Source organism: Polypterus senegalus, chromosome 8 (genome assembly GCF_016835505.1).
Source record: "Polypterus senegalus isolate Bchr_013 chromosome 8, ASM1683550v1, whole genome shotgun sequence".
In the NCBI taxonomy this organism is placed as follows: domain Eukaryota; kingdom Metazoa; phylum Chordata; class Cladistia; order Polypteriformes; family Polypteridae; genus Polypterus; species Polypterus senegalus.
Window position 1 is genome coordinate 175,744,590 of NC_053161.1, and position 14,997 is coordinate 175,759,586.

The 14,997-nt window shown below is 39.9% G+C and overlaps 1 protein-coding gene across 1 annotated transcript in view; it reads left to right on the forward strand.

Moving 5' to 3' along the window:
- The window catches only part of LOC120534721 (zinc finger protein 239-like), a 113,266-nt gene that overhangs the window by 9,655 nt on the left and 88,614 nt on the right, over nucleotides 1–14,997 (forward strand). The window contains exon 2 of the mRNA XM_039762305.1: nucleotides 4,199–4,648. Within this exon, the coding sequence (XP_039618239.1) occupies nucleotides 4,237–4,648 (412 nt within the window). The 5' untranslated portion in view covers nucleotides 4,199–4,236. The remainder of the gene's footprint in view (nucleotides 1–4,198; nucleotides 4,649–14,997) is intronic.

Here is a 14,997-nt window from a genome sequence, read left to right on the forward strand (position 1 = left end):
TCTATGCCTGACCACAATTTGATTGCAGAGGTCTACAGTGAGTTTGTTGGGCATCTTGGCTTAGGTTTCATTGTGACATGCAGTTTGAATCGTGGGACCTTGCATACACAGGTACATGTGTGCTTTACTAAACGATGTCAAATCAAGTCAGTTTGTCACAGGTTGTCTCAAATGAGGTTCTAGACACATCTCAAGAAGAATGAAAGCAAATAGGATGCACCTGAACAAAATCTGAAGAGCTATCAATACTTCTACTGTTGAAATGAGAGAATACAGTTTTAAAACTTTTTTGAAAATATATTTTCATGTTGTTATTATGGATTACTGAGTGTATGTTGATGGGCAAAAGTGTAAAATGTATCCGTTTTAAAATGAAACCTGCAACACAATCAACTGTGCAGAAAGTGACAGGCTCTGAATACTTGATGAAGCCTTCAAATAGTTTATCCATCCATCCAGTATCTAACCCACTATATCCTAACTACAGGGTCATGGGGGTCTGCTGGAGCTAATATACGGTTTATGTAAACTGCTTAATCCAGTTTAAACAGCATACATTTCCATGCCTTGAGTGGGATTGGATTTTTTTCTCTCCGTAATCCTATTCCACTGTACTGCACAATTTTATATCTTTTGTTGCTAAAGTTCAACTGGTAATGCCTGATAATGATTATTAAAGAAGTTATTAACAATTTGATGTCTGTGTTACTGCCATACAGCTCCAGTAGTGCGAGTTTAAACCTGAGCCAGTTTACTTCCCATGTGCAGTTTTCATGTGTGCCCTGTTTCTGCCTTTTATTATTATTATCAACTAGCAGAATACCTGCGCTTCGCAGCGGAGAAGTAGTGTGTTAAAGAAGGTACGAAAAAGAAAAGGAAAAATTTTAAAAATAACGTAACATGATTGTTAATGTAATTGTTTTGTCATTGATATGAGTGTTGTTCTCATATCTATCTATCTATCTATCTATCTATATATATATATATATATATATATATATATATATATATATATATATATATATACCCGCGTTTCGCAGCGGAGAAGTAGTGTGTTAAAGAAGTTATGAAAAGAAAAGGAAACATTTTAAAAATAATGTAACATGATTGTCAAAGTAATTGTTTTGTGTATTTGGCAGCGTCACAAAGTTGTTTTCGTAGCTGCATCAGAAAATGTACCACGACGTCTGACACGCCTCCTTTTACTGTTTTCTCACAGCTTGGATTGCTGCTGTCATATATTTATATATATATATATATACATACATACATACATACATACATATATATATATATATATATATATATATATATATATATATATATATATATATATATATATATATATATATATATATATATATACCTATCTACATCATATATACACACACACAAATTATATATATGTGGGTATGTATGTATGTACATACGTACGTATACAGTATATGTGTGTGTGTGTGTGTGTATATATATATATATATATATATATATATATATACACACACATACATATATATACACATACATATACTTGTGTGTATAGCTTTTATATATGTGTGTGTATAGCTTTGGTCACTGAGTGCAAGTGAGAAATAATAAAATATAGTCTATAAGTTATTAAACAGTAAAACATTAACGTTTTAAGAAGTACAGGTACATTGAGCACTACTGGAGTGGTTGGGTAAACTACATTTTAAAGACGTGTAACACAACAGGTAAGTAACTAACAGCAGCTAAAATGTATATGGATCATCTCTCGGTAGTAGATCCCTTTTGAAAGGCGCTACACGACGGCTGTGGTATAGAAATTACATTTTCTATGTGAACGTTCAAATTGGTGCCTCTGGTAATGTGCCTTACCGGCAATTAAAGAAAATTAGTTTTGTGTCCTCTGCAGTGTTAAGCGAGAAAGGCTTTGGTTTGGGATCAAAGGAAAAAAGGTGTAAAGAAAGGAAAGTTGCCTTTTTCTTTTATATAGTGTAGAGAGACGTCTTCACTGACGATATGATCGGCTTTTGGGGACAGTCGCGGTGGGTCTTGTGTAGACTGGTGAGACGTCCCTGCCATTAATCGGCTGTGATGGCACGCAAAAGAAAGTGTGAATGCCTTAATATTATTTTGCCGTGGTGTAGAAAAGGGGTCCGTGTTTGCACTTGTCTGGGCTATAGCGCAGGGGGAGGATGAAAAAAATTAAAAGTGCTCACTTTGACTTAAGGCAGAAGCGCAGTCAGCGTCTCAAAGGCCGGCACAGCTATGCACGCGCTGGCTGCTTGACTTTGCTGGGCGGGAGACCACAGTTTTTTCAGACTCGTTCATGATATCAAAAGTCTCAGCGATCTTTGGAGGTCATTCATATATTATATGATATATATATATATATATATCAAATACCCGCTACTGCAGCGGAGAAGTAGTGTGTTAAAGAAGTAATGAAAAAGAAAAGGAAACATTTTAATAATAACGTACCATGATTGACATTGTCATGAGTGTTGCTGTCATATATATGCCTGCCTAAATAAGTCACCCTCGCTTTGCTCTTACTTTATTTACTGTTCATTTAATCATGGCTAGTGGCGGAAAAATTATAAAATGGAAGGAGGATGGCTTTACCAAAACAATTATTGATGGCGAATCGATTATTTATAAAGCTTGAATTGGTGATCTGTTTTTCTGTGTTAACCTCATATTTTTTCATACTTCTTCTCAAACTAAGGTGGTGCGAGGGTAAAATGAATCGGGATGCGCTGATCAATGTAATCTGCTTGTAATGCAAAGTGTGATTAAATGCATTATTTTTAGCGTTATGGAGCACATGCATCGAAGCTTCTCAGCTGTGCTTGTGCTAAGAAAAGGAAAGTTTTAAAAATAACGTAACACGATTGTCAATGTGACCTTTTGTAAGTAGTGCCTGGAGGATTCAGTGTGTAGAAACTCTAGAGACAGCGTGTGTATTAACTTGTGGATTTTTCTGTGAGTATTTGGTGGCAGTCTGCCAAAGTTGCTTCGGAAGACGGAATTAGCCGCGGAGCTCAGCTCAGAGCGAAATTAGATGAATGGGAGGGGATATGATGACGTGACTCCCCCACCCGCCTTAACTGTCAATCCCCCACAAACACAGTCTCTCGGAATTTGCATAAGCACACCCCTTCACCTACAATTTTAACTTAGTTACAAAGTGATCAAAACTCTCGTTTATATCCTGCGTCCTCTCATTAAACTTGTATCCCGCATTACCTGTGGGCATGTGAAACGCCAGCGGTAGCCTGTCTATGAACTTAATTTAAAGTTTAGGTTTGCACCTTGCTTTCTTTTCGAGGTAGCATCACTCATGAATATGGTAGTATATGTCACTCGCTCGCTTCTTATTGTTTCGCTGTCTTCTCAATTATATAATGCATGTTTTCTTAAGCGCTTTTTGGAGGTCCTTCTGGTTTTCTACGCACTGCGTTGACAGTAAGTTCACGTGATTACGTGGGAGGCGTGATGATGTCACACGAAACTCCGCCCCCCCACGTCATTCCAGCTCAACTCCATTAGAGATAATGGAGAAAAATACCTTCCAGTTATGACCATTAGGCGTAGAATTTCTAAATGAAACCTGTCCAACTTTTGTAAGTAAGCTGTAAGGAATGAGCCTGCCAAATTTCAGCCTTCTACCTACACGGGAAGTTGGAGAATTAGTGATGAGTCAGTGAGTGAGTGAGTGAGGGCTTTGCCTTTTATTAGTATAGATAATAATATTTATTCTCCCAAGATGCATTGACAAATCTAACTTTGCTTTGCAAGGTAGTGTTAGATCGATACTGAGTCTTTTGACTTGGGTATCAATACCAGCTTTCATATCGCAGTATTGGTACTGAGTCAGTAAATAACGGTCATCCCTACATACCACCTGACCTCTCTCCTCTTATCAAGATCCTCTTTGAGTAGAATATGCATGAAGTTTAGTAATTGGTTGCTACTTATCTGGTTTCTCCTCTTTGGGTTACCCATAGTAGATTGTTCTTCTTGTTTCAGCCTGTTGGATCTTCCCTCCACTGATAATTTGAAATAAAGAGTACTGTGTTACTGTCGGCATGCTATGAACAGTCAATCTTTACATAAACCTTAACAGAGAGGGTGTTGTGAAATGACATTCAAGTGACTTCAGATCTAAGTGATGAAGTTTTAGTGAAGTTAATTCCTATTGTTTTTACAGAGAAAAAGAAAAAGCTAATCTTTACTGGAAAAATCTCAATGGATGTGAAACAGGAGAGCAGTTATGTGGACAGAAATATCATGGATATTAAGGAGGAGGACTGTGAGTTGGAGTCCATCTACCTTAAACAGGAAAGTCTGAGCATCAAGGAGGAGATCGGTGAACTGCAGGCAGTGGGCATTAAAGAAGATGAAGAAGAGAAGTCTGTCAGTATTAAGACACACAACCATACATATCTGAACAGTGTAGAAGAAGACAACTTTCATGATGGGTGTCAAGATGGATTGGTGACCAGGTTAGACTCTTCTCAAAGCAGACACTGTTCATCTCCAGAGCCTTCTGTTAATGTGAAGACTGAATCATTGCAGTCTAAACCAAAGAGGACTAAGAAAACTACATCTGTTAGAGCTCAGGAAAATTTGCCACCATCTACGAAGATGTCTGGAAAAAGTAAGTGCAATATAAAAAATAAGCAAGTTTTAGGGTTGTGGTTTATGGGCTTGAAAGGTCAGTTCTTGCGGTTTATTTGAGAAATACTGTTTTTTATTGTGTGTTTTAAATGTAGTTTGATATTTCATTAATGTTTATGTAAGGTTTGCAATTTTTCATGCAAAAGTCCTAAACATGTCCTTGGTAAAGAGTGCTATACAAATGTACAGCTGCAAAAGAAGGTTGTGAACCTTTTGGAATTCCCTGGATATCTGCTTTAATTCATCTTAACAATGTGGTCTGATCTTCATCTATGCTCCATATACATACAACCACAGTTGTCCTAAGCTAATAACTCACAAACAATTGGATGACTTCTTGTCAGTCCTGAACACATCACTTTAACATTCGCAGTCCAGTCTATGACCCTCCTATATTTACCGACTGGTTGACCCTTCTTTAATAGTAATGTCCCCCACCAAACTTCATGTAGCTGCTAATCAGCTTTGAATTTTAATCCATACCTTCTCTCCAAACCTTTTTGGTTCCTTTTATTCCTGAGAGCTCTTTTCTGATCAGGTCTCTTTAGGTCAGGCCACAGCATCGCGTGTTTCTTACTGGCCATTCAAGAACACCAATTTCCTTATGTTTAAGTCTTTGTCTTTTTTGATATCTTTCTGTGTTTTGACTCTTTGTCCTGTATCATAACTCAACTTTTGCTAAGCTTCTGCTATCCTGTTTTGCTGTCAGATTTCTTGATAATATTTTGAATTCACTGTCCCTTTGATCGTGTCAAGCTCTCCAGGCTCTGAAGATGCAGTGCAGGCCAAACCATGATGCTCCCTTTATCTTGAGGCTTTAGTATCGATGTGCAGTTGTCTCTTACCTCCAAACATGGTGTCACACGTTTTGACAAAAGAGTTCAACTTTTTCCTCATTTGTCTACAGAACATTGTCTGTTCAGGAACATCGAGATGATCTTTTACAAGTTTGAAATGTTCAGTGTTGCTTTTATTAGATTATACTGATTTTCTTGGTGTTGTCCTTCCATAAACACCGTTTTTATTTACTGCTCAAAAAATTAAAGGAATAATTTTTTAATGAGGGTATTGTATCAAGTGTATGAAAATTGTGGGCTATTGGATTGGTCAGTTAAGTAGCAGAAGGGGTTGTTAATCACTCTCCGCTGTTGTGGTGTTAATGAAATGAACAACAGGTGCACTAGAGGGGCAACAATGAGACGACCCCCAAAACAGGAATGGTTTCACAAGTGGAGGGAGGTCACTGACATTTTTTCCCTCCTCATCTGTTTTTTTTCACTAGTTTTTGCATTTGGCTTCAGTCAGTGTCACTGCTGGTTACATGAGGTGATACCTGGACCCTACAGAGATGGCACAGGTATTCCAACTTCTCCTGGATTGGCAGACACATCAATATGTGGCATTGCCAGAAGGTTTGCTGTGTCTCCCAGCACAGTCTCCGGGGCATGGAGAGGATTCCAGGGGACAGGGAGTTACTCTAGGAGAGCTGGACAGAGCCCCCTATAGGAGGTCCTTAACTTATCAGCAGGACCTACCGGTATCTGCTCCTTTGGGCAAAGAGGAACAGGATGACCACTGCCAGAGCCTACAAAATAACGTCCAGCAGGCAGGCCACTGGTGTGAATGTCTCTGAGCAAACAATCAGAAACAGACTTCATGATGGTGGCATGTGGCCCCGACGTCCTCTAGTGGGCACCATGTAGCTCATTTGGCACTTGCCATAGAATACCAGGATTGGCAGGTCCACCACTGGCGCCCTGTGCTTTTCACAAATGAGAGCAGTTTCTCCCTGAGCATGTGACATACATGAAAGGGTCTGGAGAAGCCGTGGAGAACGTTATGCTACCTGTAACATCGTTCAGCATGACCGCTTTGGTGGTGGGTCAGTGATGGTATATCTGGAGGGGCATATCCATCGAGGGACGCACAGACCTCTACAGGCTAGGCAACGGCACCTTGACTGCCATTAGGTATCCGGATGAAATCCTTGTACCCTTTGTCAGACCCTATGCTGATGCAGTGGCTCCTGGTGCTTGACAATGTTTGGCCTTATGTGTTTGTGAGTTCTTGGAGGATGAAGGAATTGATACCATTGAGTGGCTCCCACGCTCGCTCATCTGAACTTAATCCAATAGAACACTTCTGGTTGGGACATTATGTTTCGGTCCATCCAACATCTCAGACTGTCTAGGAGCTCAGTGATGCTCTGGTTCAGATCCGGGAGAAGATCCCCCAGGACACCATCCGTCATCTCATTAGGACGTGGTCAGGCATGCATGCAAGCATGTGGGGGACGTATAAACTACTGAGTGCGATTTGAAGTTGCTGCAATGAAATTTCGGCCAAATGGACTCGCCTGCCTACTTCATCATTTATTCCCTTTGAGTTTTTTGGGGTGGCTTTGAATTCAGCCCTCTGTAGGTTGATCATTTTCATTTCCATCAAACGATGTGGCTGCCATCCTTTCATTCCTAACACATCACCATATCAGTCCTTATCAGTAGAGATATCCAGTAGAATGTTTTTTTTCCCATTGAGACCTGGTGGGTTTTCAAAATGTTCCTTTAATTTGTTTGAGCAGTTTATTGTCCTTCACATGGACACATGCACAGACATTTTTCTGCAGGTCCTTTGCTCTTCCCCTCTGTTTTTTTTCTTCACCTCTGCTTTCACACTGTGGTCTTTGCTGGATTCCCACTCCAGTACTGATTTTGCTCCATTTTTTTAGACAGTTTGGCTCCCTGTCAAGCCTTTCAAAATGCTTTGTTCATGTTTTCCAGTTTTATACAGCTCTTCAGATCTTTTAAGGTCCTTGTGACAACCCTTAAGAGGTATCTGGATGGAACATTGAAGCACTGAATTGGAGCAACACCGTGAAGGGACCCGCTAACATCATTCTTGCATTGTAAAGTGAAAAGGCTGTGTGTATGTGTTACTTTTGTGTGAGTGTGAGTTAAATTTAACTTTGTTTTCTTGGTTACCGTTAAGGAGCTCTTAGGGTGTTTCATACCTTTTCTCTATTTGTTTTTTTTTTTGCAATCAACACAAGAGAGTTCAATGTTTAGTAAAGGTACTTGTATTCAAACCTTTGTGTTTGTTGGTCAGAGGGCAGAGAATGCTTTTGCAATTGCTGACAAGTCCGTAATTAACTGGTGTCGTAGCAGCAAACGGTCAAGAGTAACTAGGATTCCTTAGTAGGAGAAGTTAAACATTTGACATGATGCAGGACAGATTTAAAGAAATTAATAAGAACTCTGCAGTGGGTAAATAAGATTAAAGAAGCTGCAAATGTAAAAATAGCTAAATAAGTTATAGAAAACTAAGTACCCCAATGCTAGCAGTAGGGCATTTAGAGTAAGAGGGCAATCATTAAGAAATATATCAGGGAAGGTGAAATGCAGTTACAGAGGAATATTGCAGATAAGGTAAAAAGATGGACTAAAGTGAGTTTTTCAGTATTTTAGTAATAAAAGAAAAGCCAAGGAGGTGAAGCTGATCAGGAACAATAAAAGGGGAATCACAATACATAGACAGTGAAATATCAAATGCTTTAAACTTGTTTTTTTTCAGAAGTTTTCACAAGTGAGCAAGTGCATAACCTCCCAGTGGTAACAGGGACAACAAAGGAGGTACGGAGAGATTTGGAAATTGTAGAGAAAGAAGTGCAGCTCAGATTAAATAGGCTGAACTTAAACAAATCACTAGGACCAGATAATACTTATCCTCAACTGCTTAAGTGGGTAAGTAAATACATATTTAAACCTTGGACACTGTCAAAACACAAAGGGAGAGCAGAATAACATTTGGGGATGTGCCACATATATTATAACACACAGTATAAGAAAAAAAAAAGATGGTTCCAGAGTAGTCTCTGTTTCCGTGTCCAAAAAGGGACAGAAAGTCAGAGGAGGAAGAGGTGGGTCCAAAATCAAGCGCAAGAGCAGGAAATGACGTCAATGGGAAGTGTAGCTAGGAAAGAGGTACAGGAACTGGAGGAAGCTTTTTAGGCTGATTTCTCCTCAGGTGATATGCAGAAGAGGGAGAAGAAAGGATTATGCACTTTGTCTGCTCATGTATCTTGCCCTAGTTAAGCCCTTAGCCTACCTCCCAAGCTCACGTGTGTGACAGCACATTTTTAGGAAGTCCTCGCACACTGTGGAAATTTCTGTTGACTGGAAAATGAAAAATATGATCTCGTTTTATAAAAAAAATGGTGATTAGGATGATCCAATTAGCTATAGGCCAGTAAGCTTAACACGGATCCCAGATAAACTAATGGAAGGAATTTATTATGGAAAAGATTGAGCAAGACATGGAAAGAACAGTTTTACTGATCAGACCTCCCTCGTCTGACGTATTATTTTGGCCACACAGCTAACTTAAGGCACAAGCTCTCCCTCTGTCACCATCCTTGTTTCAATGCTGCTACGTTACTTTATCAAATAAATCACCAGGACCAGATAATATTTACCCTCGAGTTCTTAAGAAGGTTAGCGAGTACAGATATAAACCCTTGACACATTTTTAGGAAGTCACTGCACACTGGAGAGATTCTGAAGGACTGGAAAATGGCAAATGTCATCCCATTATATAAAAAGGGTGACAGGACAGATCATAGCAACTATAGGCCAGTAAGCTTAATGTGCATCACAGGAAAATCAATGGAAGGAATTCTCAAGGATAGAATTGAGTAACACTTGGCAAGGACAGGAGTTCTGAATAGTCAGCATGGGTTCAAAGGAGGGAGGTTGTGTTTTACTAACATGCTGGAATTCTATTAAGAGGCAACAAAATAATACGATCAAAGTGGAGCAGATGAGATTATTTATCTTGACTTTCAGTAAGCATTTAAAAAGGTGCTACATGAGAGCGTGGACATCAAACTTAAAGAAGTAGGAGTTCAGGGTGATGTTTGTAGGTGGGTGCAGAATTAGCTCAGGCACAGGAATCAGAGAGTGATGGTGAGAGGAACCTTATCAAAATTGGCTGGTAACTGGTTGATTGTAAGAGTGGTGACCCATAGGGGTCAGTGCTGGGGATATTGCTATTTTTATTATATATAAATATTTGGATAGGAATATGAATAACAAGCTGGTTAAGTTGTCAGATGATACTAAGCTAGGTGGATTGGAAGTTATTCGAGAATCTGTTGTAATATTACAGAGAGACTTGGGCAGATCTGGAAGACTAAATTTAATTTAAGAAAATGTAAAGTACTAGGGGGTTCGCCCCCTGCTCACTTCGCTCGCCAACCCCCCGGCCTGCGCTATGCACCAACCACATCACATCTCTGCCGCTGGCGTTGTGAAGAGGGGGGCTGAACGCACCCCAAGGAGACACGGCCACTCCTCTGAAACCCTCTCTTAAACAGTGTTACAATGGGAAGCAATTACAGATTTATTTTGTTTTTTTTTATAACCTCCTCTTTGCTCGACCATGCTGCGTGATCTGCATCTCGTGTAGCACTTTGAACATTTAAAAAGCCTGTACAGCAGCTGACCTACTCTTTTATTTCCGGTCCCAGGTGTGGTTAAATCACTTGGCACAACATCTTGTCTTGCAGGACGTGAGTTCTTGATATTTTTTTAGTTTTTAGAATCTGAAAATGTAACAACATCACATTAAAGTTTGATAAATTCGGACAAGAATGATACCATACATATATGTAGGTTTTAAAATAAGCCTGATTTAAAGTGTGACATAAAACTTCACATAAAATCATTGCACTTTTAGACTTAGGATTTTATATACTGTATATAAAGTAGATTTTGGATAGGAATGTGAATAACAAGCTGGTTACGTTTTCAGATGATACCAAGATAGGTGGATTGGCATATAATTGAGAATCTGTTGAATTATCACAGAGAGACTTGGATAGCATACAGGCTTGGGTAAATTTGTGCAAGACGAAATTTAATGTAAGAAAATGTAAAGTATTACACATAGGAAGTAAAAAAGTATAGTTTGAATACACAATGGGCGGTCTGAAAATTCTAAGTACACTTGATGGGATGAATTTAGGAGTCATAGTGGACTTGTCTCTATCAACTTCCAGACAGTGTTCAGAAGCCATTAAGAAAGTGAACAGAATATCAGTTTATATAGCGCCTTGATGTGTGGAGTACAAGTCCAAGGAGGTCATGTTGAAGACTTATAACACACTGATGAAGCCTCATCTGGAGTCCTGTGTACAGTTTTGGTCTCCAGTCTACAAAAAATACAAAGCAGTGCTAGAAAAAGTCAAAATGGGAAGGCAAACAGACAGGCAACTCCAGACACCAAATACAAAAGTCTTTTTGTCCCCTGTTGAACTGGCCTCCTTTTAATGTTGCGCCTGCCTCCTTGTCCCCAGTAGCCCCTGCACCTTCAGCAGACGACCAATGTGAGCCACTGTAGGGAGTTGAAGTTTCATTCCCCAGTGACACTGCTACACATTAAAGAGTTTTTCTTCACACAGAAAACAACAGCCACCATTACCAGGTAATGTGTTGGAAAGTAGGACTTTTAGGGACTTTCAAAACTCAAACTGATGTTGCTTTAGAGTAGTTGTGTGGATCACATTGGCAAGAGTTGTTGGGCTGAATTGCCTGTTCTCATCAGATTTTTTTGTAATATTTCCAATTTCTGTTTAATCAAAGGAAAATAATTTGGTAACGCTGTCACTTTGTCCGCCTTTCCTTTCTCTATGAAGATGGGGTCTACATTGTTTGTATGAAAATGTGCTATATAAATAAATGTTATTGTTGCTGTCTCTGGCTTTTAGACTGATATCAAGGTGACTCACGCACATGCAATTTAAGAAACTGAATAATACCCCCAGGCTACCGGCTGCAACACAAGCCCGAAAGATGATCGATCTTCTCCGATTGCTTAACAGTCAGAGACGTGCTCTTGTCATGGAATTCGGCCCCCTTTTTACTCCAAACCCACCTTTGCACATTGTGTCCATCAAGTTCTGTTTTGACTTCATCAGGCCACAGGACTTGTTTGCAAAATGCGTCGGGCTTGTTTAGATGTTCATCTGTAAACTTCTGATCCTGAATTTTATGGTGAGGACACAGGAGAGGTTTTCTTCTGATGGCTCTTTCGTGAAGGTCATATCTGTGGTGGTGTCGCATCACCAGTCCAGAGTATGACTACAAAACATCTTCATGAAGCTTTAGGGGTTTTGAATTGCCTTTCTAGCGATCTTATAAGCAGCTCTCTTGGAAATTGTTTTGGTTTTCCAGAATTCAACTTGACCTCCACTGTTGCTGCTAACTGCCATTTCTTAATAACGCTACAAACTGAGGAAATGGCTCCTTGAAAAATTTGCTGTCTTCTTGTAGCCTTTTCTTGCTTTGTGACCATTGATGATTTTATTCCTCAGAGTGCTAGACAGCTGCTTAGAGGAGCCCATGGCTGCTGATTGCTGGCACAAGCTGTGAGGAGTCAGAATTGATACAGCTTTGACATGTGCATCATGTGGCCATTCCTAATGATGATTGTGAACAAGTCAAAGCACTACTTTAAAGTCTGACATCTTGGTCGGGGGTGGAGAGTTATCCGAGACCTCTGATCACCTGGGGTGCCCATACATTAGTGGGATACTTCATTCTTTTCTCATTCTACAAAAAAAAAAAAAATACACAAATCTTGTTTACATTGCAGAAAAGAATGGTGGCCTTTGGAGATCAATTCATCTTCTATTGACTTAACTATTCACAGTAACAGTTATTTTGATCTGGGGGTCCCCACACTCTCGCATGTCACTGTATATGAAATGTCACGAAAGTGTACATCTTGGGTAATGCTACGTCTGAAAAGAACCATCCTCTCGCCGGTGTATATTGTGCATCCATGTTATAGGACTTAAATAATGGAATCCTAAACTTTCTACTGTAGAAAATGGCTGAGTATCTAAAATGATAAATTGCAATTATTTTTGAGGGATACTCAATATTTTTTTGACCTGTTCTGATCATATTTCTGGTTCTTTTCAAACAGTGCCATTACTGACAGCTAAGACACATTTGGTTCCTTCGTGGTTTTCCTGCTTTCACTGCATTGTTGAAAGTCGATGCGCTCAGTCGAATGTTGTACCTAAAAGTGTCAAAGCTAATTTGTTGCTCCAAATGTCTTTGTTTTAAATCCACCACAACTAACACCTACATTTTTCATTTTAAACTTCACATGTAACATTCCTATCACTTTTCAGATACTTTTAAGATATTTCCACACAGCAGTTATTTTCTTCACCAGTTTCCACTCTGCACTCTGTCAGTTGTACGCATGTCCTCAGATTAACAAATTCCATGTCATGAAATCAGTAGACCAGTCAACCAACTACAATCCGATTTCACAATAAACAGCAAAAACTGGGCAATTTTAATTCAAGGCCGATTAATTTTTGTAACACTGCTGTTTAATTCAGTTGTATTTATTGTTTATAGCACTCATCAGTGAGTGCAGGCTTGGACTGCTTGATGTTTGCAGCCATAACTGAGATAATAATTACATACATGAACACACGTATTAGAGCAAATAGACGGGGAAACCTGGAAAATTTTAGTTTACTTACCATAAATAAGTCCTGACAGTAGATACCCGTAAACATTATATGGGTGAGTATGAATATTACCAGTGTGTCACAAAGGTGACCAGTCCTCGTGTCACCTGCCACTCACCTATAGAGCTAAAACACCAATGGCCGCGCTCTTCCTTGGTTTGCTAATCTTCTCATTTTTCTCCAAGGTCAGAGCAGCTTCTGTAGGCCTGTGCACTGAGTTGAAACAAAATCACTCATTCATTGTGCTGTTTTGCTTGGTGATTTAAAGAAGCCATTTTATGTTTGTTTTGGTGTAAAATTGATGTCAGAAGAGTTTGTGATTAATTGTGTTTCATTGCTTTAGTCTTGTAGGACACATTCCCAGCCACAGGGGATGCACAAACCAGTGTGTCTTCGTGCTTCTCAAGCCCGGATAAATGGGTTACATGAAGCATCCAGTCTAAAATTTTGCCATATCAGTACTCAACAATACATATTTCCATACCTGAATGGGTTAAGCCCCAGGTTATCACCAGTTTGTTAGCCAACAGGATGCTGGTGGAAATTGGGCTACTGGTGGCTAGGGGTGACGTGTCCGAGGAGAGGAGGAAAGTAAAGAGAGTGAAACTGAGGGTAGGAACTTTAAATAATTCATTATTTAAAGTTACATTATACATATTCATTTAAAGGGGATTTGCAAACATTTCAGTCACACCCTGTAGAAATGACAGCACTTTTTCTACATGGACCCCCCCATTTCAGGGCACCGTAATGTTTGGGCTAATTGATGTCAGAAGAGTTTGTGATTCCTCGGGTGTGTTTCATTGCTGTAGTCTTTTAGGCCTAAGAACCCAGCTACAGGTGATGCACAAACCAGTGTGTTTCTTCGTGCCGGTCTCAAGCCCGGATAAATGGGTAGAGTTATGTCAGGAAGGGCATCCGGTGTACATTTTTGCCAAATCAATATGCAGACAACAATACAAATTTTCCATACCGGATCGGTCGAGCCCTGGGTTGGAACGACCGCCATGGGCACTGTTAGCCAACAGGGTGCAGGCGGAAACGAGGTGATGGGTAGGTATGGTGTCAAGGAGAGGAATGAAGAAGGTCAGATGATAGTGGATTTTGCCAAAACGACCATGGACATGGCTGTGGTGAATACTTATTTTAAAAAGAGGGTGGAAAATAGGGCTACATACAAGAGTGGAGAAAGATGCACACAGGTAGATTACATCGTATGCAGAAGTGATGATCTGAAGGAGATTAAAGACTGCAAAGTGGTGACGGGAAAGTGTAGTTAAGCAGCATAGGGTGGTGTTCTGTAGGATGACGTTGGAGATCAAGAAGAGGAAGAGAGTGAGGGCAAGGATCAAATGGTGGAAATTTAAAAAGGAAGACTGCAAGGTTGAGTTTATGGAGGAGCTGAGACAGGCACTTGGTGGCAGTGAAGAGTTACCAGACAGCTGGGAAACTACAGCAGATGTAGTAAAGGTGACAGCAAGAAGGGTGCTTGGCGTGACATCTGGAAAGAGGAAGGAGGAAAAGGAAACCTGGTGGTGGAATGAGGAAATACAGGAGAGTATACAGAGGAAAAGGACGGCAAAGAAGAAGTGGGATAGTCAGAGAGATGCAGAAAGTAGACTAGAGTACAAGGAGATAAGGCGCAAGGTGAAGAGAGAGGTGACGAAGTCTAAAGAAAAGGTGTATGATGAGTTGTATGAGAGGTTGGACACTAAGGAGGGAGAAAAGGACTTGTACTGATTGGCTAGACAGAGGGACCAAGCTGGGAAAGATGTGCAGCA